This window comes from Gopherus flavomarginatus, chromosome 11 (genome assembly GCF_025201925.1).
Source record: "Gopherus flavomarginatus isolate rGopFla2 chromosome 11, rGopFla2.mat.asm, whole genome shotgun sequence".
Lineage (NCBI taxonomy): Eukaryota > Metazoa > Chordata > Testudines > Testudinidae > Gopherus > Gopherus flavomarginatus.
The window spans coordinates 33,596,852-33,622,389 of NC_066627.1; the positions used below are offsets into that span (position 1 = coordinate 33,596,852).

At 46.5% G+C, this 25,538-nt stretch overlaps 1 protein-coding gene across 1 annotated transcript in view; it reads left to right on the forward strand.

Annotated features, from left to right (window-relative positions):
* Window positions 1-3,290: 3,290 nt before the first annotated feature.
* Window positions 3,291-25,538, forward strand: part of JPH2 (junctophilin 2) — a 66,648-nt gene continuing 44,400 nt past the window's right edge. Inside the window, exons 1-2 of the mRNA XM_050917309.1 lie at window positions 3,291-5,278; window positions 18,758-19,541. Of these exons, the coding sequence (XP_050773266.1) occupies window positions 4,900-5,278; window positions 18,758-19,541 (1,163 nt within the window). The 5' untranslated portion in view covers window positions 3,291-4,899. The remainder of the gene's footprint in view (window positions 5,279-18,757; window positions 19,542-25,538) is intronic.

Consider the following 25,538-nt stretch of genomic DNA (forward strand, 5'->3'; position numbering starts at 1 on the left):
TATGGCTTAATGACCTAGGATGGTCATTATCTATCAGTGTTATAATCTAGCCTAGTGAAGTAGCCTCACTATTAAGACAGAATTGATGATCCCAAACTAATTAGCATTTCTTAATGTCAGGCTTAATGTCTTAGGCAGGCTGTTCTGGGTCCATTTTCCCCTTCAACTTCCCTGCGTTCACATTCAAATACATGTGACAAATCTTACTAAGTTATCCGAAGTAGCTCCATTTCCTTGTGTGGTGGTCTGCTGCAGGAATAGAACTAGAATTGTAAACTCTGAAATTTAATTTTCTCCCCCAATTGCTTATTATTTTGTCTTTTTCCTATATATATGCAAGTACCAGCTCATTGCATTGCTCATCTTCTAAATCATACAGTAGGTATTACATTTGGGGAATGGGAGTAATACCTTTCCTAGGGAGGAGGGCCCAGTTACCATTCCACTATTTTGTTTTCTTATTGGAGTCCCATAAACTTAGGGGGGAGGATTTATATTTTGATTGCCCTGCTTTACTGTACATGAAGTGCAGTGTGGTGTAGCTGGTACAGTCAATTACTTTGTCCTGAATTTTATGAAAAGTGAATCCTGCAGCACAAAGCAATATCTAGTAGGGACTCTAAAGGAAAACTGTACAGTAGTCGAGTATGAACTGTTGATGGTTAGGGAAGGAAAAGCATCCAAACAAGTTGGTAAACCATGTCTGGCCACTGGATGTCACCGTTACTCCATGTCCATGACACTATAGACCCACTGGCTAACTCATACTTGCACTACTTAGAAAGTTTAGGGTATCAGTTCAGTCATTTAGGAGTCCTACAGCCAAGTGGTGCTTAAAATACACATTTGAATATAATTTTGATTAGTTTTGTTGTAGAACAATTTTGCAGTTTGTAATGTAAATAACTTTCATGGTCTTGAACTTGGCCTGTTTTTAAGGCATTAACATCATTGGTGGTGGTAAACCCAGGGGCGGCTCCAGGCACCAGCACACCAAGCGCGTGCCTGGGGCGGCCTGCAAGTCACTGTGAGGGTGGCAGGCAGGCGGCTTTCGGCAGCGTGCCTACAGGAGGTCTGCTGGTCCCGCAGCTTTGGCGGCAGTTCGGCAGTGGGGACGCTGATGGCACAGCACCAGCAGACCGCCTACGGGCATGCCGTCGAATCTGCGTGACCAGCGGACTGCCCGCAGGTGCGCTGCCAAAAGCCGCCTGCCTGCCATGCTTGGGGCAGCAAAAAACAGAGCCGTCCCTGGGTAAACCAGATAGGAATAATAAACTCTGCTCTTCTAGACCAGTATGACATGTACTTGAAGACACTTCATTAATAACTCTTCAGTTTTATCACAAATCTTGCAATATTTTGTTTCTTTTAAAGTCCCAGCACCTGGAGTAAAGTGGCTACATGAGAATCTCAGTTCTAATTTAAAAAAAAAAAAATCTACCCCTCAGAGCAGAAAGAGTTGAAAATGTGACTTGTCTGTACCCTAAAGGCTCAAACCAGAAGAGAGTGAAAGAACCCAACACTTACTATTTTAGAATCTTATTTTTTAAGTCAGTCTTATAACTTGAGGTCTAACTCATGATGTTTGAATGCTGGGGGTTGACAGTTCTGTACCTGGCATTTCTGAGCCTCAGATATGCTTAGATACTATGGTGGTAAGTGCAATATAAGAAACTATGTAGAACAGAATTTTGTCCCTGGCTCCCTTCTTGTTTGAATGACCTCTCTGAGAACCTGAATGGCTGGGTAAGGGAAGATCCTTGGCCAAAAGTGTGCTTTAAAGCTGGTGGTGTGTTTTCTTCTAGAACAAGGTTAGCCTAAGTGACTGTTGTGCTTAACTTTGTTGTGCGTGCATGTGCAAATGGCTAGGTGTATTTGCATGTGGAGCTGCAGTTAGGTACCCTGTTACATGTACTTTTGCAGTTCTAAAAACTGAAGCCCATAAAGATAGCATCAGTTGTAAAGCCCTGTACAACCATGCAATGGGTTGTCTTCATTTTACAAATGAGGCAAGATGTTTCAGCATGCCTGGACCCATACAAAAAATCAGTGGTAGAGCTGGGTTTAGAACTCTGGAGTTCCTATCTTAGCACTTTACCTCTTAGTAGGGGTGCATAATGTGCCAGCAGTAACACAAGTTAGCTCCATAGCTGCCATTGTTTCCTGCTCCTAGTAATATGGTGGTCACTAAATATCACATCATCCTTTTATAGCCTTGCTAAGTGTCTCCTTGGAGTATGGGACAGGTTGACAGAGGGAAGGATTTGGATCAGTGTGACATGCTGCGGTAACTTTCCCCCTCTCTTTCCTGTGTACTCACCAGTCTTGTATTTGAAGATGGGAGTTATATGCTAATACATGGCAGCTGTATCTGGCTCTGTAGTTTAGTTCTATCTCTTCCAAGCACAATGAAAATAAGCAGAGCTCACACCACCTATTAGACAGAGCCACTGCTTGTAAATCATTTGGAGTAGCAAACGATTGACTATAAAAAAAATAAATAAAAAGCTGCCCCTAAGGTGAAACACCTCCAGATATGTGATCGATATATTTATTTTTTAAAGTAGGTCCTATGGCCTATCTGAAGTAGGTAGGGAACATTTGGGGCAGCCAGCAACCTCTCTTTGGAGATGAATGCATCTTCTGTGCAAACTTGGTCTGAGCTGACCTGGGAAGTGGATTGCAGCAGATGCTTCACATGCATTTACAGTTGCTTGTTCATTGAGGGCTTGTCATACTTGAAAACATGCACTGGTGAGCTAAAGAGATTTAAAATTGATGTAAAAATGTGCAAACCCTCCTAGTCTAGATCCCCCTCAACTGCTTTAAACCTTGCTTTAATCTGTTTAGTTTAATTCTGTAAATTACAGATGCAAGCAAAACTGATTTAAACACATCTACGCTAGTGGCTTGAATAAACTAGATTTTTTTTCAATGCAGACCAGGCTTAAGATAACACTGGCTCGTCCTACGCATCACAGCATGAAAATGGGAAAGTGCAGTGCTCAATTACACCTGTACTATTGGTGAGAAGACCCTGGATTGTCAGCAGGGCAACTGACACCCCTTGGCATGAGTGATGGAAATGAGCATAATTTCAAATGATGTTTGTAACTCCAAACCTTTCTTGGGGTTTCACTTTAATGTGTATATTCTTGTCTTCTTCTCGCCCCCCCCTTCCTCCCAATACTGCCTGTGAGTGAATAAATGGGCTTTAATTTAAAATTTCAGTGCTTCATGCAGCGTACTTCAGGGGACAAAGATGTTGGGAAATGAGATGAACACTAAAGTGCCTGGTCAATGTGGCCTCTGCCCCATTCACATAATTATGTCAAAACTTTGGTGGAAGGAATGGTGTTACAGGGGAGCAAAGACTGAGCTGATGGGTGAAATTGGTGGGTAACAGAGACCTGAGCCACTTCCCTGCAGATGGTAAAGATCCTATTGTGTCCAGCTTAGCAGGAGAGCGAGCCAGAGGTCTAGTAAGGCTGCCTCCTATCTTGGGAATTGTGGGATTGGTCTGAGTCTAGTTCTTGCTCTCCGACTGTGCTGGGAACGAGGTAGTGGAGGGGAGTGAATCCTTAGAAAGCTGTTATCCCTTTGCTTCAGTGAGCAGGGAAAGCGTGGGAGCAGTTTGCAGACGCATGGTGGGGGGACAACATTGCCTCAAACACTAGCTTCATATGAGGTTTTTGCCTTGGCTGTGGTGTTTCTGCTCCCTATAAGGATGGAAGCAGGACAGCAGCAGCTGGGAACTCAGAACTGACTTTTTGGGGGACATGGTGGCCCTTTGCTCTTCCCCCTGCTCCCAGTCCTAGCCACTGTTGTGGAATGATTGTGTTCTGAGAGCAAACCCCCAGTCATCTGTCCACTTCCTGCCCCCTACATCCTCTGGTTCCCCCCTGCCCTAAATCAGGAAACATGCCCAGCCCTGAGCAGATCTCTGTGCAGTGGAGGAAAAATGCCAAAGTAACTAGCAGAAGCTCTCCCCCCTCTCACAGGCACCTCCCCTAGCTACTTCCCAGGGTCTATTTTTAAGCAGGCACTTACTTTCCCAGCTTCTCCTCTCCCCTCTTCTTTTTTCTGGATTTCTGCCCAAGGGGGGGGTGTCTCTTTCCTCCTTCATAAAAGGCCCCTGGAGCAGGGGTTGGGCCTGTGGGGGTTTATTTTGGGAGCAGCTCCTGGGATCCGATGGCCTTGTTAGGGCAGTGTTGACCTTTCTACGGCAGGAGGAGGAGAGAGGGAAGGGGCTGCGAAGGAGAGACACACACACACAATGGGACTCTGAGGAGGGAGGGACTCTGCAGGCAGCCGGAGCAGCAGGAGAAGCCGTGGGGCATAGCAGCCTGGGCGGGTATGATCAGGAAAGGGGGAGCCCCCCAGGGAAGCACGGGTCCCCCCTGCCTTTTACTGGAGAGCCTCGTAAAGGGGCCGGACGCTTCCCCAGTGCACTGTCAGGGCAATGCGAAGCCTGCAGAGATACGAGTCAGATCTTATCCCTCCTCGCCCAATCTGCCCCAGTACCACAGCATGGTCCATGCTTGATTGTTTGGTCCCCTAGGTGACGGGTGGGTGCTGGGTTGCGGGCAGGTCCCTGGGACTTTCACAGTGTTTGCAGTGTCCTCACCCAATCCTTCTCCAAGACAGGATCCCTTCCCAAATCCCTCCCTCCCTTCCTCCCTCTATCCTCTGGCTGGACAGCACAAGGCAATCCTCCCCTTGGCACAGCACCTTGCTTTGAGCATGTTTAATTTGGAAATGTGGCAACATTTTAAACTCCCCAAACTTTTGCTTATGAAAAACCATCCAGCTGAGTAGGAAGGAAAGAGGGAAAGAAAGAGGAAGGAAGGAAGGAAGGAGCAAAGTGGAGATCCCGGCTTGCTGAGCTTCGATGGCACCATGAGTGGAGGAAGGTTTGATTTTGACGATGGAGGAGCGTATTGTGGGGGCTGGGAAGGGGGGAAAGCCCATGGCCATGGCATCTGCACTGGTCCCAAGGGCCAAGGGGAGTACTCGGGTTCATGGAACTATGGTTTTGAAGTGGTGGGCATATACACGTGGCCCAGTGGCAACACCTATGAAGGCTACTGGTCTCAAGGCAAGAGGCATGGTTTGGGGATCGAGACTAGAGGACGGTGGCTTTACAAAGGCGAATGGACCCATGGCTTTAAGGGACGCTATGGGACAAGGCAGAGCATGAGCAATGGAGCAAAGTACGAAGGCACCTGGAATAACGGGCTGCAGGACGGTTATGGCACTGAGACTTACGCAGATGGAGGTAAGGATGACACTGGCGGGGCCAGTTGGGATCAGGTCAGTGAGCAACATGATATTTGACCTGTAAATCCAGAGACTGTAAATCATCCCAGGAGAGAGGGAGTTCAAATCAGATCACTAACAGCAAAAGCTGGGGAGGAGAAATCAAGGCACTTTACTAGAACATTCTACCTCTACCGTATATTTTTATATATTTCTGTTTGTGGGCGAGCTTTGTGTGTGACATCTTTTTAATCTACTTGCATTTAGGCCCTAATTTCTGCAGTCTGGCTGCCCCTTGGAAAATTGCAACACTCAGTAATCTACCCACATTCTCCTTTCTGTACACCAGAAAAGTGAGACAGACCTCAAATAATTGTAAAGCTTCTGGATGACTATGCTTTCTATGTGAAAAACTTCTTCAAATGTCTTGATTATGGATGTTTTCTCCAAACTTTATTTTCAATAACGTGAGGCTAGTGAAAGACTGGATTATATTATAGGACTTCTGAAGAATTATGGGCCCATGACTACTGCAAACTATAAACTGATAAGAATTAATTCTCATTGGGCAAAGAGTTGTGAATGTTTTCACCTTATACATCACTGGATCATCTACAGCATTTTAATGCTCTGTGTCTATTTATTAAATACCAAATTGCATGAATGCACTGAACATGTGTATGACTAAAACTCAACCCGAATGTTTATCAAAGCTGTTGAGAATTTAGTCACCTATCTTCCACTAGTATAAATCTCCTAGACTACTTTGAAAATCTCAGCCCGTATTCACGCACAAAGACATTCAGTATACAAGTGCTCGTCAGACATTTTGCAAATGCTCTGAACGATAAAGAAAAAAATTAATTAGAGGAGGTGGGAAGCATCTGAAACTGATGAACAATCGTAATGCAACATCACAGGAATGCTGTGCAAGTAATTCTGCAACTCTTCAATAGTGTAACAGTGCGTGCTGCCATGTTTCGTATGGCTAATCAAGAGGGTGATTTGTGGGGGAGGGGAGTACTCGCAGATATATTCCTGAGGATTGCACTTTATTAGTATTATTATTCAGGACCCACAATGCCAATTATTTATGAAGAAAAATAATTTGAGAAATGTATCTCTTCATAATAAAAAAGCATATCACATTTACAGTGTTTGTCAACTGCGGCCACAAAGGGCTTTTCTTGCGGTCACAGCCTCGTGGGTGCTGATTGGGGGAGGGGCAAAGCAGGAATCCCTCTCCACTGTCGCCAGCAGGTGCTGGTCCATGCCCCCTTCTGAAGCCACAACCACTGTAGGATCAGGTGACCAGTGTGAGTTCTCCATCTTCCCAAGGGGGGTGCTGCTTGGGCTTCAGCCCTGGCGTGGTGGGTGACAGTCTCTGGCCGTGCAGCATAATGCTCCGGCCTCCTGCCACAGGGCTTCAGGTTCCGGCCCCGGAGATCCAGTCCGGGGCTAATCCCCCACACATCACCCCAGCCCCTCCTGCCTCTTCCAGTCTCCAGCCATGCAGCGGGACCCCAGGTTCCAGGCTCATCCCCGCCCTCCATTGCCCTGACTCCTGCTGCCACCTCAAGCCCTCACATCGCTCCTGGTCTCCCCGTCTCCCTACCCACCTCCCCATCAATTTGTCACTCAGCTTGCTGGGGCTAAGTAAGTCTGCTGTGAAAATGATATTTACAAATACTACTTTTCACAGTAGCAGACTTACTAGCTAGCAAGTTTTAAAAAAAAGCAAAACATGCAAAGCACCTTATTTGAGTTCCTATTCTGTTTCGGTCCAGTAAAGAACAGAGACAACTGTACATTATTTTTTTTAATTGAGTCTGCAAAAAACCCAACATGCATAAATTACAATGATTTGGACACATGTATATGCCTATTTCTTTGTTTTTCCTAAGGTTAATTAAGCATTTTAGGGAAAATTGTCAGAGTGGCCACCAGCAAGAGTTTTGTTGGTGAGGGAAAACAAATGTTGTGAGAACCCCTTAGAATAATAGAAGAATTCAAGCTACCATATTGGTTTTCCAGGGCTTTGTTAATATGCCCTTATTCAGCAAGTTACTTAAACAGATGCCTAAGTGCTGAAGTTCGTGCCCTTATGGCACATGAAGTTGCAGTTAAAGTTGCAGATTAGAGGTGACCAATTTCATTTGCCCAGTTCTTTAAACATCATCCTTCTTCTATCTTCAGGCTATGTGATCTGTTAAATAATCTAATGCAGTTTACTATACAGTGATAATACAGGGCAGGGACTGAACTGTGTTTGTAATGAATTGAACTACTGATATGAGGATCTTTAGGTCACTTGTAAGGTATGTATATGTTTAATGCAATGACACACTAATACAGCCGTTGTCCAGCTACTGTCTTTCATTTCTAGAACACCTTTCATTCTGAAGGATGTCAGACTGCCTTAAACCATATGCAGTGATTGTTTCATCCACCAGTAAAATGCAGCTACTTTTGGGGTGCGATGCTGCAGATATTCAACAGCTCACATTAGCACTACAAAAGAAGGGCATCTGGGCAGGCAAAAAACTGGCACAAAACCTGGAGTTTAACTGCCCCAGGGTGAACACTTCCCTACTCTTGCATGTAAAAAACCCCTCTATAGGCGGTAGTGCTCACTTTTACTCCTGAGGGAGTTCTGAACCAAAACATTAATTCTGTACACAATATTTTAAAATTCTGCATATTTTATTTGTCAAAATAATACAATGTAATCATGCCAGTTTCAATTATTTTGGTCATTTATTTCAAAATACCTGTCAGCAAGTATGTCTGTAACAGTACAGACCAGAGAAAAGATTCAGGAAATGTTTTTTGATAATAGATCCCTTACTAGGCATATTAAGACAGAACTTTGAGTAATCATTCATATACACTACAACAGAGAAATGGATTTCCCCTCCAAAGCAGTGCAAAGGCTTGGGGGGCGGGGGCAGTCAGAGGTAATGGAGGAGCTGAGGGAGCATCAAGTAATTGCTTGGAAGGAGCCTGTGAATGAACCTGGAGGGTTGCTGGGTGTGGAAAGTGTGAAACGGGGCGTGGGAGGGGGGTTGGAGGGGAAAGGCAAAGGGATTATTAGGGAGTTGGTGGGGAGCCTCTCCCATGCAGACCCTGGCTGACCCCCTAGTGTTTCCCATTCAGTCAGGCACATCTGCTTCCATCCATGTGTGTCCCTGCCTCCCCACTCAGCTACCCCTCCTTCCCCTATTCCCATGTGTCCCTGCACCTCCCTCCCCCCCATCCCCATGTGTCTCTGCATGCCCACTCAGCCACTCCTCCTCCCTGTCCCCATGTGGTCCTGCACCCCCACTCCTATTCAGCCCTAGGGTCAATGCTGTCACCCCATTAGCTCCTGTGTCCCCACACCAGTCTCCTCCCAGTAGCCCTTCTGAACCCCAGTCTATGTGACTCCCCAGGAGCCCTGTGTGTCCCATTCTGTCTGTTCCCCCCATATCTGTGCCTCCTCCAATGGACAGGGCACTTTGAGGGATGCAGCCTCTGACCCCTCCCTCTCCGTGGCTGGTTGCTCTGGACCTGAGTCAATTGCCCTCTCTTCTGGTGCCACAGCAGCCCTTGGTGAATGAAAGGTGTAATTGCAGTGTCTCCCCCAGCAGAATCCATTTTCTGTGTGGGAGGAAAGACCTGCGGGGGACATGAATTCTGCGTGTGCACAGCGGCACAGAATTGCCCCTGGAGTAGTGTCACTTACACTCGTTGAGTCTGGTTCAACATTAAAGCAGAACCCAGACTCATTAGGGACCATGCCACCTAATGTATCCGTAACACATATAAGAACATGAATGTTTGTTTTTTTTTAAATGTGGTTAACTCAAAGCATCGTGATATAGTTCTGTTAACAAAGAGTGAGACTGGAGCCCTTTAAGAGAATAGTGCTTTATAGGTAAAGGGGAAGGTGATCTAGGATCAGGAATGCCCTGTGTGTGGGAATGAGCTAAGCATGTTACAGCATTGAGTAAACGATTGCTTGAGCTTCAGTCTCTGACATTATTTCCAAACCTCATCATTTTTTTGTTCAAGGAAGAGATGGGGGTGTCTGGAGGGGCTCAGTGTTTGTTTGATCATACTAAACCACACAGAAGAAGCTGCTAATGTAAAAATCTGGTCTTCAACCCGTTTTGCAATACAATGATTGTATAATTTTTTAAAATGTCTTTTGTTCAAGCTGTGGCCTGAAACAGTATTAAATAGTGCATGACTGTTTCTGGGGAGCTGGGAGAAAGCACTGGTGTAAATTCATCTCGTGGGGAAATAATTAAATTCAGTTGTCATGAGACCAGTGGAGAGGTGAAAAGAAATGATGAGGTTAGTTTCAGGTGAGCTATGAAATGAACTGAAGACTCAGTGGGGTGAAGAGGTACAGAAAGGCTGTTGCAGCTGATTGGAATTCATGAAGGTTCTTGCACCAACAGTGGTGAAATTGTGTACTTAGAGGAGGAGGAGGAGGAGGAGGGAGAAGAAAAGAGAGACGGTCTATGGGGTTGGCCAAGGTAAGTCTGTGCAGAGTTTTAAAAACAGGGAGGGCAATTTTTTGGACCCTGAAGGGAATGGGGAACCTGGAAAGGAAACCAGGGAGAGGAGCGATATAGCCATGCTTCTTTGTATGTACCAGATGGTGAGCAGCAGCAGCAGGGCTGTGCATATTCTGGAGTCTGAGCACCTGGGCCATGTGGAAGCCATCAAAGAGGGAATTAGCAGCAATAATCAAGCTGAGAGGGGACTGAAGCTTAGAGGAGGATTTCCCTAGAGCTGGAGCTGAGGGATTTTGCTGCTAGTTCTGTGTATTGTCAAGTGCAGACAATCGATAGCAAATGTATATGGAATTCTTCACGCTTCCTACTGATTCTGAGCTGCAGTCCTCAGAGACAGCTAAGGGACTTGGAAGTTTGGGCAAAACTCAGCCCTAGTGTAACTTCATTGACCCCAAAAATAACAATAACAGGGCTTATATAGTACAGTTCCTCCATAGATCTGAAAGTGCTTTACAAAGAAAGCATCACTGTTTAACTGAGGATAAGTGATTCACCCAGGGTCATGCAGCAAGTCAGTAGCAGAGGTGGGAACAGACTCCCAGTCGTTCTATTCAGGGTCCAGTTTCCTGTCCACTAGCCCATGTTGTCTTTGCAGTGGAGCTTTACCAAGGCTGAATTTGGCCCCAAAATTGATGCTTTTTAGTTATGCACTATTTTAAATCAATCCTCACTCAGATGACTTCTTCTAACAGCAAGCACTATGTTTTCATTAGTTTGTTTTACTTGTGTGTCTATTTAATCTGTCTGTCCATCACACTAAGTACTTCTAAGATGTCTCTCATCATGGTATCTGTGCATGAAACTTTATGACTGTAAGAATTAGAGATATGATTTTGGCTGTTGCCAGTAAGCTGGCAAGTAAGCTCTTTAAAACTACAATGAGAGTTTTTTTTTTTTAATCTTACACCTTATGCCCAGTGTGGAAAGGGAAGAGGGTGGTGTCTCCTGAAGAATGGACCCTGGTTCATGAAGTGAGATACACTATGTGGCACTCAAATTTCAGCACGGGCCTTCGAGCCCATCAATGACCTGTGGATCATCCTGCCTCTGTACTAATTGACCACAGCTCCTTATGGAAGGTGTGATATATTATCCAACCTAAGCAGAGGGCACACACAATCCATTTGTGAATCAGAGTGATTGAGACTGAGGTCTCCAGAAACCATGATTAATCCGCTCTGCAACTTGATCCTTCCCATCTTGTGCGTATATAAATAGAAAGGGCCAGCTCCATTTAGGAGCAGACCCAGAAATCTCTAAAAACACAGAAACCAGCCAGACTCCCATATGTGCCTCCTAACAGGGGTTACTAAGAGCCAGGTATGGTATCTTTTGTGTAAGAGAGGAAGGGGACATTTTGTAGGATTTCTTGTCATTAAAAAAACAGCAAAGCTTTCCACTGATGATGACATAGAGGCATTTTGGGCTTTTTGGAAATAAAAACAACAATCAACCCATCTCTCCATCCACCCTGTTACTTCATCTATCAGCCCTCAGCCCTGGCCCTGCTAATGTGGGAGTTAATACTAATGGGAAGTTCTTGGCGATTGAGTGACTCTGCAAATTAACATTCTGGCCTTTCACCTCTGCAGATCTGTGTGTTCCAGCTTTAACTTAAGTCAAGAGGGAAAGCAAGGCTGTGGCCCATTCTAGTTCTAAATACAGGGTTTTCCACATCACATGTTGGCTGAGATTTTGGGGTCCAGGGCTGGGGTAACTGTGGGTCAGGGTGGATCTGTGTGGCGCTCAGGACTGGAGTAGCAGCGGTTACTGTATGTCAAGGCTAAGATGCACTGGTGAAGCTCTGCTGGCAGAGACTTAAATAGCTGCCTGCACCAGATCTCATTCTGGCCAGTACCCTTATGCAGGTTCACAAATTTATACAAGCCATTAAGAAGAACTAAAGAAAATCTGATTCTGTTTACCCACTCCCACTTGCCTCTGTACATTCCTTTCCCTGCTTTGCACCAGTGGGCTTGTCCTGATGGGCCTTGGCAGGAAAGGGCCGTTGCTTTCTCTCCAGCTCAGTGATGAGTGGGTGTTTTTAGCCAGGTTGGACAGAACACAGCTGTGTGTCTCCTTTAATTGCCCCTCTCCTGCGGCCACCGTTGGTCCTGTGAACAGTTGTATTTCTCAAGGGAGTAGTGGAGAGAGGAATGCCCATTCTGAATTGTGGAATGAGACAATCCACATTCACACCAGCTGGGAATTATCACAGCTCTGTGGATCTGAGGAAAGCGACCAGGCTGAGTGCATCAGGGCTATGCCTTTATTCAGATGTGATTTCCAGCTCAGGTCTCTGTTCCTTTCCCTTCTGCCTCCACTCACCTCTGAGGAATCTACTGTTCCAACTCTAGACAATTGTTCATACCAAGAAGATTATGCTATTACACAGCATTTTTTCAAAACCGCTTTGAAGACTATTAGGTTTTTTTAGCTGTTGCCAGCTCTAAATCCCTGGTTACCAGCACCAAGCTTTTGACTCTAATGAGAGTACTCAAGGTTTTTGACCCATCAGGGACAAGATTCACATTTTCAGGGGTCTCCAAACTGCTGCACTTTTCTTCTATTGCCTCTGATTTTGGAGGAAAGCAAATGGGAGATTTCAGAGGCTGAGACCTGTTACTGTGACCATTTAAAAAAAAAAGTGTATTTGATTATTTTTTTAAAGGTGAAGGAAGAAGAGAGGAAGTTTTTCCATTAAAATGTCTAACCTGGTCAGGTACAAATCCTCGGCTCAGCCTCAGCCCCAGCCCCAGCCCAGGCAGAGGGGGTAATATTGTGATTTCCTCAGAGGAAAGCTGTTGCTGGAGGGAGTGCAGACATATAACTATTTCTGAATGTGGATTTCACTAAAGCTGGCCAGAATAGGGGGGAAATATCTAGGAAAAAATTTACACACTTTGTCCACAGGCCCACTTCCAACCCACCTACCTTTGTAGTTAATTTTTTTAACTTTTAAAAAATCTGCAACCAGCTTTGATCTTCACAAAGTGGAAGACGGCTGATTTGCACATGGTTCTAATCCCACATGTATTAATGGTGCAGAATAAATAGTTACACATTTCCATTTTACAGCTGCTTTTATCCAGGGAATTTAAAATGATTTACACATACTAATTAGCTAAGGGCTTGAATCTGTACAAACTTTCTGCAATTTAGTGCAAGGTGTGTTTTTAAACCAATATAGTTAAACCAGGACAAAACCCTGTCTGCACACTCTGCATATGTCTACACTAGGAAAATAAAAGGTGGGTGCATTTTTAACCCAGAGTAGCTTCCATGTGTTAAAATCCTAATGTTGACAAGGCAGTTGTAGTTCTGGCACGTTAGCTTGTCAGTTTAAACCCTAAAGAGGAGTCCCACTAACATATGTTAAAACCACCCTTATCTTGTCTACATTAAGATTTTCCCATGTTGGTTATCATGGATTAAAATTACAAACTTTTCCCCCCAGTTAAGACATTGCCTCATTTTTAGGGCATGTCTTCACTATAGTTTCATACCTTGTTAATTGATTGCCAGGCTCCAGGTGTTTATGGCTTACCATAGGCTGACCCTAATGTTAACCTGGAACGCACATTTGGCAAATACTCAGACTGGCCTTTCCATAGGTGTTAGCTGGGTCCACGTTGGCTTTGTCTTCAAGGACACAAAGGTGGTTATTTACAGCGAGGTGACTCAGTGCTGTATCCCTTTCATCCCTACTCATGGTTGACCTCGCCTCCTTTTCTGTTTGCCCTGGGCTAACTGCTGGGCATCCTTCTCCTATGACATTGTTTTTATGCCACTGTAATTCCCTTGACTGCAATGAAATCTGCTTCTGTTTTACACTAGCATAAGTGAGAGGAGAATTGTGTCTTTTAGCAGGCTAGTGAGCTGTGAGTAAAGGTTGACACTAACGTTGATTCCTTCTGGTCAACACTCCTTTCCCTGGCTTTCTCCCTGCCCCTCCCTGCTCCCCTTGCACTGATCGGGGATCTTGCTAGGAAGAGGATATGGGCATCCCTGTCTCCTTGACTGATCACCATCTGCTGTCCTTTGCTATGTGACAGGCAGGCTGGTGCAGGAAGAAGTTGTCTTTCTCCTGCTTCATTATTCAGTGCTACACAGCGGCAGCTGCCTCAGGCTTTCCACCTACGCTCAGCAGTTGCCCAGCGAGGCTCTGGAGTTTGTTTTATGGCTTTTGCTGGGTAAGAGGGTGAAAGCTCTAAGAGAGGCTATAAATCGTGGCTTGGGATGTGACATGGAAAAACACAAAGCTGGGGCCAGGCACTTTACAGGGAATCAGTTTGTCCAAAAACATGCTGTGAGTCAGTCAAGGACTTTCAGTGCCTCATCTTCACTGCCTGCTCGGTCTGGGGTTTGTGCTCAGGCCCCATTTACATGAGGCGTTTAGCCACGTGAGCTTAGCTGTTTGAAACAAATTCATCTTTAACAAGGGTGGGCTGGGAAGTATGGCCAGTACCAAAACCAGCTTAAACTGAGTGTAAACTCACTGGCCAGCCGATCTATATGTAAATCGAGCTGACTGAACTATTCTAAACCAGCTCTAAAATGATCCAGTGAACACACTTAAAGACTCAGAGTGGGATTTTCAAACGTGCCTATAGGAGTTAGGCACACATCTCATTGACAGTCAGTAAGAGATGGGCATCTAACTGGGCTTTTAAAAATCCTGCCCCTCCAGTGTGAACGTGTGCTTACAGAATGTGGCTGGGAGGTAGCATTTCCTAGTGGTCAGAGCACAGTTGTAGCCATCAGAGGATTTTGTCAGTGGCAGAGGCAGGAGATGTTCATGTTCTGCCTCTGCCACAGACTCGCTGTGTGACCCTGGGGGAGTCGCTTAAACTCTCTGGGCCTCAGAGACTTGCTAGAACTCAGTTTCAAGCTCGTTAATATTGAACCAATATTGGATGAAGTCTTCTATCCCTAAGGCATTGAAAGAGGCTGAAGGTCACTAATGTCCTACAGAAAGGTCTCTAATGTCATTCCATATTATGTGTCAGCTCCACTTTCAGGCTGCAAGCCCAGCACAAGCAGAGACAAAGTGGATGAGTTCAAGGGCCATCCAAATACAGAATGTGAACTTATTTATAGATGAGTAATAAAACTTGATAAAGGATCATTGTCACCATTTTACAGAGAGTCAGAGAGGGGCCCAAGCCCCCACAGCTGGTGAGTGGCCTAGTAGGGAATGGAAACCAGGTCTCTTGACGCCCAATCCATGCCCTACCCACCAGACCATACAGTCTCTTTTCTAAAGCAGTTTCTCCAAACCATGCTAGGAAACAGCATGAAGAGAATTTTGCCATGGTAGGTTGTTCCCGTTTGGCAGGTGGCCACTTCACACCCCAACTCTTTGCTCTAACTGAGCCTTTTGTTTAGCGGCCTCAACAGAGAAACCCACACTAAGTGAAGTTTGGATTCCCCCTTCCCCCCCTTTGTGGTTCTCCTAGCTCAGGGTTGAGGCGTTCAGGCACTATGCTGAGGAGTACAATGTGCGAACTTAGATAGCTGGAGAGAGGCACAGAGGGAGGGATTTGTGCTGCTGCTGCACCTGGGCACCACTTCTGTTCCCTGTTGGAGTGTGAAAGTTAACACCCTGCTGACAGGCTCAAAGAGGATTTCAATGAAACCGGCAGCTTGGGAGTAAAGATTATTTGGCAGAACTGGCCAGGGAGTCTGTAAAATATTCACGCCCATTATTGCCAAAGAAGGAATCGGAAACAATCTCCTGGGCAGGACTATCCTGGGGTTGACTAATAGATTGTGGAATTTAATTTTTTGGAACCAGGCTGATCCTTCCCTTTGGGTGAGAGCTGGAGAGGGGAGGGAGGGAATGTGAATGGAATTAAGTATCAGAGGGGTAGCTGTGTTAGTCTGGATCTGTAAAAGCAGCGAAGAGTCCTGTGGCACCTTATAGACTAACAGGTGTATTGGAGCATGAGCTTTTGTGGGTGAATACCCACTTCATCGGATGCATGTCACTAGTTAGCTAAGCAGTGGTTACACCCTCTGCAGAAGATCATGCAGTAACTGATGCGATGGCAGGGAGGATGCTTTCTGTGTCCTTCTCTGCATAGAGTTTGCTTCTCTAAGGGTGACCATACTGTGCTACCTGCCAGTAAATCACTGACACTGTATCTTGTCCCAATTTAATGGAAAGCAGCCCATTTAGAACAGATGCCCATAAAAATATCCCCTGCACGGCTGGCCATTTGCCCGTGAGAAACTTAGCCCTTAGGAGAGGCTAGTGGTATCTAACATCTGCACTCCCCTAGCACCTTTCATCTGCTGATCGAGGGCTGTATGGTGCAGGGGACCATGTTCTGTGCCGTGGTTTGGAAAGGGATAGCCCATTCCGGACTCTCAGTGACGGATGGAGGCAGAGCTGAATGCTGCTTTTGTTTTTGGTGGCTTGCCGGTTGCTGAGGCAACCGTATCAACAGAATGAGGGAAATCGAGGGAGAGAGGGATTCTGGTGTGAGCAGAATTAGCATTCTGGGGTATTGGCCGGCCAGGAAACGGGCTCCCCCTTGGGAAACCTCCAAAGCAGCTGCAGCAGTGAAACTGCTTCTTTCCGATCGTTCTGTATTGAGGCTCCACAATAATATTCCTGCCCCCAACACAAAACCCAAAGGTTTTCCCTGTAGCCTATGCAACCCTTCTCTAGTGCCCTTCTGAGTAGAGCTTGACATTAGGAAACTAAGCTTCACTCACATCCTGGGACAGAAGGCAGGATTACTGTCTCTGTTCTACAGGAATGGGAACTGTGGCAGAGCAGCTGAAGAGACTTCCCCAAAGTCTAGGGAAGAGACAGTTGCGGGGTGGGGACATAACAGTCTTCAAATATGGAAAAGATCATTATAAAGAGGCTGGTGATCAGTGGTTCTTCATATTTCCTGAGGGCAGCCCGAGAAGTAAATTGGCTTAGTTCACTGCAAGGGTGATTTAGGTGTGACATTAGGGAAACTTTCTAACTATAAGGGTAGGTAAGCTCTGGAACAGGATGCCTAGGGAGGCTGTGGAACCCCCATCCCTGTAGGTTTTGAAGAACAGGTTTGACAAACACCTGTCAGGGTGGTGCTAGGTATATACCCTGCCTCAGTGTGGGGGGATAAACTAGTGACCTCAAGAGATCATTTCCAGCCCTACATTTCTATGATTCGAAGACAGTAGCTTATCTAAGGGGCAGTCTGACTCTACACTGAGGTAATGAGTGAGGGAGGCTGCAGTCCACGCTGTGTTCTCAGCACTGCAGACCTGCCTGCTGATGAATTGTCAAGTCAGTTCTGCTCTGAATGGCTGGCTCATGGCAGCTTTTGAACTCTGCACATCTGAGGCCATCTTTTCAAATGGCTGGAGGAAAACTGACTGGCTGGCAGGCCGCTACAGGAGGGACATTTTAACTCCCCAGCGGAATCATTTTGGGTTGAATGTATCCAGAAGGGACCACATTTGTAAATGAAGGGACCACAAGTAAGAGCCGCCCTGGTTGTCTAGTAAGAGCACCTAGCAACCTGATCCAAAGCCCACTGAAGCTAATGGGAGTCTGATTTCAATAAGCTTTGGGTCAGGCCTCCAATCACATGGCACTGCCAAGCAGAGAGCTGCTTTTGGGAAGCTGGTCTCCCAGGCCAGCAGAATCTGGGAGTGCTAGGGAGGCAGCCTGCTCACTCCTGACTGGAAAGGGAGCCCTTGGTGTAACTCTTGATGAGCCCCGTTCTGTCTCCTTCCACATGGGGATGCTGAGGGAGCCACCCTCAGCTCTCCTCAGCCAGAGGGAAATTTAGTGTAATGCAAATCCTTCAAAGGGGTGAGGGGAAGGGAGAAGGTACCCTGCAAACATCCCAGCCTAGGGTCAGTGCTGGAGGGCCTCTGAGGTGTGGCTGCCTCTCTTTTCTACCTATCTCTAAAACTCAGAGCTTTATCCATTGTAACAATAGGTTGTGGGCTTTGTTCTGGGAACAGTGAAGGGCAGCGTATTCAAGGGCTGCAGGAATTGCTCTCCAAGACAGACGCTTTTAGAGTTGTCTCCTAGAGTCTCCCCAGCGTTTTGAGGACAGTTTTGGTCTATCTAGATGCTTCTTTGGGCCCAACCATATTAGAATCTGAGCAGCTCACAATCTTTTAATGTATTTAGCCTCTCAACACCCCTGTGAAGTAGGAGGGTGTCGTTATCTCTGTTATTCAGATGGGAAACTTAGGCTGAGTGACTTGCCCAAGGACTCACAGGAAGAGCCAAAAACAGACCCCAGTGCCTCGGCCACAAGATCATCCTTCTTCCCAACCTTCAGTTAACTTCCCACCTCTGCTAGGCAGCCCAATATGTGGCTGGTCCCTGGGGAGATCACGTTCGCTCTATACAACATTAGTCATTTTCACCCTATGCAGTATTAGTCGTGGACAATAATGTGAATCACCAAGAGTGGAGCAGTGGAGCAGGGAAGTGGACTGGAAGGGGCCATCATGATGCTTGAGAAGAGTTGTTTACATCACAGACTGTGCACACGCAGACGAATACCATGGCTATCAGCCATCAGGTGTAGAACACACAACCTAAAATTCCAGAAATGTTGGGGCCAGATTCTGTTCCCAGTCACGCTGGTGTAAATCCAGAGTGAGTCCATTAGAGTGATTTTGGGTTTATAACTGGTGTAATTAGAGCAGAATTACATGAGCTAAAGGAGAACACCTGTTGTCTGTCAGGGCAGTGAACATGGCTTGCATCTGTTCTCCAGGCTGCCTGCCTCTAGGGGATGCGACATTTACAAGATGATAATCACTTGTGCAGCTCTGACCTTTCCCTCCCAGCAGAGGGCAGCAGCTGGTGCACAGGCACAAGGGCAACCGTTATGTCATGTGATGGTTTGATTTTCGGTTTGAAAAATAAGTGTCATGCTTAACGAGCTCCTTATTCTTGCCTTCAGGAACGTACCAGGGCCAGTTCACCAATGGCATGCGCCATGGATACGGCGTCCGTCAGAGCGTCCCATACGGCATGGCGTCTGTGGTCCGCTCCCCTCTCCGAACCTCTCTGTCTTCCCTCCGTAGCGAGCACAGCAACGGCACCTTGCCACAACAGGACTCACCAGCAGGCAGCCCAGAAAGCATCCTCATGTCACCCACTATCATGCGGGGAGGCTTTGCCCTCAGTCTGTATGCGGATGCTGGAGCCAGCAAGCCGAAGAAAGGGGGTCTCTTCAGACGGGGTTCCCTGCTGGGGAGGTTAAAGAAATCGGAATCCAAAACCTCCCTGGCCAGCCAGAAGAGCCGAATCAGCTTCCTCAAGAGCGAGAGTGGCATCAGCTCTGCTGCCAGCGATGCCACCTCCACCATCAGCTTGGGTGAAGGGGCGGAAGGGGAGGAGTTCCCGCCCTTTGAGTCTGACATCGATGCCACCACCACCGAGTCCTACATGGGCGAGTGGAAGAATGACAAGCGCTCGGGCTTCGGGGTGAGCGAGAGGTCGAGCGGCCTGAAGTACGAGGGTGAGTGGCTGGACAACGTGCGGCATGGCTACGGCTGCACCACCCTGCCAGATGGCAAGAAGGAAGAAGGCAAATATCGGCAGAATGTCCTGATCAAAGGCATGAAGAAACGGGTAATACCGCTGAAGAGCTCCAAGATCAGGCAGAAGGTAGACAGGAGCATGGAAGGGGCTCAGAGGGCCGCGGCCATCGCCCGGCAGAAAGCTGAGATTGCAGTCTCCAGGTAGGAGCTCCAGCTCTGACGAAGGCACTAAAAACGCACCAGGTTTCATTACTGATTGTGATTGTTTGTTTGTTTGTTGTTGCAGTTTTATAGAAGAGTAGCTAGGAATCCTGCTTTTCACAGAGCAGAGCTCACTGCAGCTGAGCAATATGTTGGAGCATGCAACAAAGCTAGCTTTAGTGTCTGTTTGGCTCCCATTACTGTAGCATCTAGCACCTCACTATCTGAATAGCTTCACTACACCCCTGTGTGTTAGGGGAGCGCTGTTATCCCCATTTCACGGATGGAGAGTTGAAACACTAAGTGACTTGCCCAAGGTCACACAGAAAGCCTGTGGTAGAGCAGGGACTTGAACCCATATCTCCAGGGCCCTAGACTAATGCTCTAACCACTGAACCATGCTTCCTCTCTGCTGCATAGTGCTGCTTGCACTGATCACTTAAAACCCTTGCAGCTGATAGGACAGACTTGGGGGTGAGGAAGAAAGATTGGCCATGGTCTGAGCATCTCGCAGCTCAATTACTTAAGTCCCGTGAACCTTTCAGATTTCTCTGTTCCCCCCAAATCTAACAAAGGCTGGACCTAGGGGGTGGGGGAAGGCTATCGAGCCATTAACGCTAACCTCAGCAGGACAGAAAAGGATGGGGTGGATGGGCCAGCTCTTTAGCTGTAAATTCACATGGCTCTGACATCCAATGGGACAATGCCAGCTGAGAATCTGGTCCACTCTTTGAAATATCAACGCCTTAATAGATGCCAATACTCTTAAGCATTTATAGAAATGTTTGGAGATAACAACATAGGGATGCACCTTTAGTCCCCAGTGAAACACATTGGAGCAGGTGGATTTTTTTTATTACTAGGGCACAATGAAAAATAGTCTGTTTTGGCTACAATAAATCAGGACGGCCTTCTGCATAGGGACAGCTTGGCCTCTGGGTGACACCTCCGTTATTAAGAGACAAACCCAACAACAAAACCACCACTACAGAAACATTCCATCTTACAGTAGAGTCACTGCAGGATTTGGGGTCAATAATGTACAATGCTGCTGCAGCTGCTGTTGGTCTTCTAATGAGGGCTTTCCATCTGTTGGGCACATAGTCACATCTTCGTCACATTGGGCTACAAACAGAACATCTCAGCATTTCCTGAGAAGTGTGTGCTGTACCCTGGTTTCCACTCCTTCCCCTCACACAGTGCCACAAGGCTTCAGGGCATGCAGTGACTTGGGGGAACAAAATTATTGTCCTAACCTAATTTTAACAAGCAAAACAATATCAAGGGCTCAAGCCAGGTTCTGCTTGGATTTCACCACTCAGGAGGCAGGTCCCTGAGTTGGGAACCATACTGAATAGTGGGAGATGGCAAACTGGTGCAATGAGTTCCACGTATCACTCCAGAGAGTGGGGACCTGCTCCAGCAATCTCTTTACATTCACCCGGGTTTTTGAATGATTTACCAGGATTCATGTGCCATGCAGCTAAACTCTACTACTGACAGCTTGGAAACTGCTGTCTCAGCTCAGACTGGTTTAAGATACTCTGGAAAGTAATAATATGAAATACTTTGGCTAGGTTCTCTCTGCTTTGCCTGTGCACTTAGAATATTTTGTCAAACATCTGCAGGTTGTAAATAAATCCTTCTGACTCTTTGCTTAAAGCAACACTGGCTACTAGCTCAGGCCATAAATTTAGGTTGGTATTAAAAAAAAAAAAAGATAGGGCTTGCAAAACCTCAGAGAATAGAAATATTGGCACACATTTAAAATAACTGGAGTTTTTTAATTGATCTTTCTTCCTGTACTGTTAGAGACCCAAACATAACAGCATGCTACCAAAGGCAAAGAAGAGATGCAAAGTGAAATGGGCTATAAACAGAAGATGGAAGTGAAGTGCAAGGGAACCTGCAGCAGTGGTGAAAAAGTGCATTTAGATTTTTGAAAGTTTATTCAGCTTTAATGATCAAAAGAGTTATTGGTGATCTAGAATAGGAGGTTTTTATTAAGGACCAAAGGATTTGGCCATATGTATTTAAAAAACCCAAGTGTTCCTTTTGTATGTTACCAGTTTGATTTCAGTGGCATGAGTAATGTACTGCTCAGGGCGAGTGTGGGTGGCAGGATCTGGCACTAGATTTGTACTCACTCCTTACCCAGGCAAACGGCTATTGAAATCAATGGGAGTTTGGCCTGGATGTGGCTCATGGTTCTTTCTTGACTTGTCCCGTTTAACTTTGTTCAGCTTCTCAAGAGATGATTTTTTGATTACTTGGCCTCATTGCCAGGCAGGTGCAGGGAATACCTGGTGAAATACAGCATGGTGCCTCTGTTTAAAAACCATCAAAATCCCTTGGAAGCTAGGCAGATACTTTGCCCAATATTTCAGCTCAAAGTTTTGAACCAAGGCTCCTGCGCGAATGTTGAGTTTGGCTGCTTTTAGCATGCTCGGTTAGTGCAGAGACTGTCAGAAAAATATCGGCAAGTTTCAAAAGAGTATCTTGTGGAGATGGCAATGATTGGAATCATAGACTATCAGGGTTGGAACAGATCTCAAGAGGTCACATTTAGTCCATCCCCAGGCAGATTTTTGCCCTAGATCCCTAAATAGCCCCCTTGAGCATTGAACTTTTCAACCCTGAGTTTAGCAGGCCCATGCTCAAGCCACTGAGCTATCCCTCCCTTTGCTGCTGCCTGAACTTGTGAGCAGCACTGGGCTATGTTCGTCTTGGCACAAGGTGCTCCCTGCTACATCATCTGGATGGGCCTGGTGCTCTCTTCATTCCTATGTTGCTTTGTAGTGTACTGGAAAAGGCACATGCAAGGCCATAAATAATGCTGTTAGAGCGGCAAAGCTGCTTCCCAAGCACTGGTCAGTTTATATAAGGCCTTTTTAGGAGACACGATTTACACTTCAAATCCAAAGGAGACTCTGGTGTTTTCCATCAGGGGTTGGAATGCATCCATTGCTCTCACAGGGGCCGGCTTCCTCGCTAGCACAGCTTGGAAACCATTTCCTATTAAGGGAACTTTTGAGTCAGAGGAAATAAGGCATTACAGCCCTTTTCCTTAATGAGTCCTCCCCTCTCGTACATTATGAGGCAGTGGATAGATTGCCTCTGAGCATGCGTGTCTGGTTCTCCAGCTGGGTGCCTATCTAAAACCAAATGTATGTCCTTTCCTAAACTGAAAGTGACAATCAGAACCTGCCAAGGTTCATGTGCTGCCCTAGTCTATACCTGGCAATGCCAGCCTCGCTTCTGCAGTGCCTGGGTTTGCCCTGGTGACAGTTAGCTCAGGGAGCCTGACCCAATACTGAGAGCTCTGCTCTGGCTTCTGACTCCTGCCTGCAATTTGTTCTGTTTGCAAATTTGTGTTCGAGCAGCTGCAAGAAGAGGACTGGCCTTGCAGGCGATCCAGCCCAGATGTGGGGGTGCAGATGAGGAGGGGGGGTGACTCAGGAAAGGGGGGAGCAGAGATTTGTCTTGTGCTCACGTCACAATCAAGTCAGTTTCAGTGAATTTTTACCCTTGGGGCCATAATTTCTGCCTTTGCTTCATAAGGGGCTAGCATCCCTGCTCACAGCATCTTTTTTGTTAATGTGTCCCTTCCCCCTGCTTTAATCTCAGCTTTGAGGGCTAGAGAAAATCTAATGCTCGGAATGTTGACTGGAGAAACTCTTGAGCTCTAGCTTTGCCACTGACTTTCTCTGTGACCTTGGGCAAGGCACTTGCTCTCTGCCTCAGTTTTACCACCTGTAAAATGAGTCTAATACTTTTCTGAGGGCATGAGAACTAGTTGACTAATATTTATAAAGTGCTAAGTAATCATTCACTTTCTCCTAACAATAGGGTGTTTCTCCTCTCATCAGTCTTACCACTGGGCTTCTGTACACTTTTGCAGGTAGCGCTATCTATCTAGCTAAAATATTTATGGGTATGTCTGCACTGCAGTTAGATCCCCATGGCTGGCCCATGCCAGCTGACTCAAGCTCATGGGGCTTAGGCTAAGGGGCTGTTTAACTGATGTAGACTTTCAGAAATGCGGGCTCAGGTTGCAGCCTGAGCTCTGGGACCCTGCCATCTCACAGGGTTCTAGAGCCTGAGTCCGAATGTCTACACAACAATTACACAGCCCCTTAGTCCAAGCCCCAGTCACCTGGCACAGGCCAGCTGTGAGTTTGTAAGTGCAGTGTAGACATAGCCTCTGTGGCTCCCATCACCAGAGCATTTGAGCACCTCATAATTCCTAATGTGTTTATCTTCACAGCACTCCTGTGAGGCAGGGCAGTGCTCTGATCTCCATTTTACAGATGGGGAACTGAGGCCCAGAGAGACTAAGTGACTTGCCCAAAGACACCCAGGAAGTCTGTGGGAGCAGGGACTTGAATGCAGGTCTGCCAAGTCCTAGCCTAGCTCCCTAGCAACTAGACCATCCTCCCTCACTTGGAGACCTGTCAGGGCCAGGGCTAGTGCTGGCTTCTTGCTACAGCCCTGTCCCAACTCCCTTCCCCTTTGTGTGTCCCCCTAGTGACTCCACAGCAATGCAGAGACCTTACGCGGTGTTCGGGTGACCTAGACAATCCCTTCCTGGAGTTCCTCCCGAAACCATTCGAGAGAGAGGAATTGTTTTCAGTATTAAGAGGATTTACAATCCCTCATCTCCAATCAGAGCTACCCAGAGATTCTGGGTCTCTGGGGAAACCTCCCTATCCAGCCAGTAGTGACCCATAACACCCTGGCCAAAATCCTCCATCCTAATGCCTAGTGTGACTACCTGCTGAAGCAGGAGACCTTGGCATGTCTCATGACTCTATCAGGATAGCTGCACTGCCAACAAAGCTGCGTGTGATGAAAGGGGAGTTGGCCCCTTGCCTGTATGGGGAGGGAACCATCAACAGCCCCTTCATCTGAGAGTGTAGCAGGGCATTTGCCAATGAGGCAAACTGGGGGAAACCTGGGTAAATGTACTGATGTTATGAAGGTGGAACATACCTGCAAATTAAGGGTTGAAATTTGTGGACTATGAAGGAAGCAACATTGGAATTTAGCAGAAATGGGAAGGTGGCTTCAGAGTTTCTTTAATGCACAAATTCTAGGTTAGTGAATCTGGGGGATCAAAATACAGAAAGAGCCACTTGGATCATGATATAAAAGTGCATTGAAGTCAGTGGAACTGCCTGGCTTACCCCAGGGCAGAATTTAACAGCACAAAACCCTGGTTCCAATTGATGAACAGTATCTTGGCTTCTGGTCCTTATGGAAATATCTTTAGCTGCATGGGAAGGCTACATGACTCCTCTATTTAGAGGATAGTGCTTATCTTTATGTGGGAATGCCAGGGTATCATTGGGGTCTGGTTTCTCAGGCCAAGCAGTCAGATTCTGCAGGAACGTGAATAAATCTGAGCATCTGTGTCCTTGTACATGATCGTGATTTTTCACCGGCTTTTTACACCTCGAAGAACCATTTAAGGAGCAAGTTTTGGCCTCCTCTCAGCATTTCCACCATTCAGAAAGGGAAACACTAGTGCTCACTTTTTGTGGGGGCCCCATAAAAGGTTCCTTGAGGCATGGTAAAACCAGTGAAATACAAACCCAAAATGCTAGAACCTGCCCAAACCCCAGCTCTTTGCAGCTTTGGCGGCTCAGGCAAGCTGCAGAGGTGTGAAGAAAGATAAACCCACACCTATGCTGCACAGTCTATGCCCAAATGTGCTTCCACGTTCTTACCAAAACCCAAACCTTTATTTGGAGCATGACAATCTACATGTAACAAGCATTGAGAGATCAGGGAACAAACATGTAATAGACCACTTTAGCCCTGGGTCACGCCTCTTCCATGTCTCTTGCTGTGAAATGTCTCTGGAGCAGCATCTGTGCACTGTTTCTAAGGGATCAGAAACTGGGTTGCAGTTTCTTCCCCCTGCTGGCTGTTGATTTTCTCGGATGTGCCTCTGAGCATCTCCTGCCAGAATATGGCACAGTTGCGTGCTTTCCT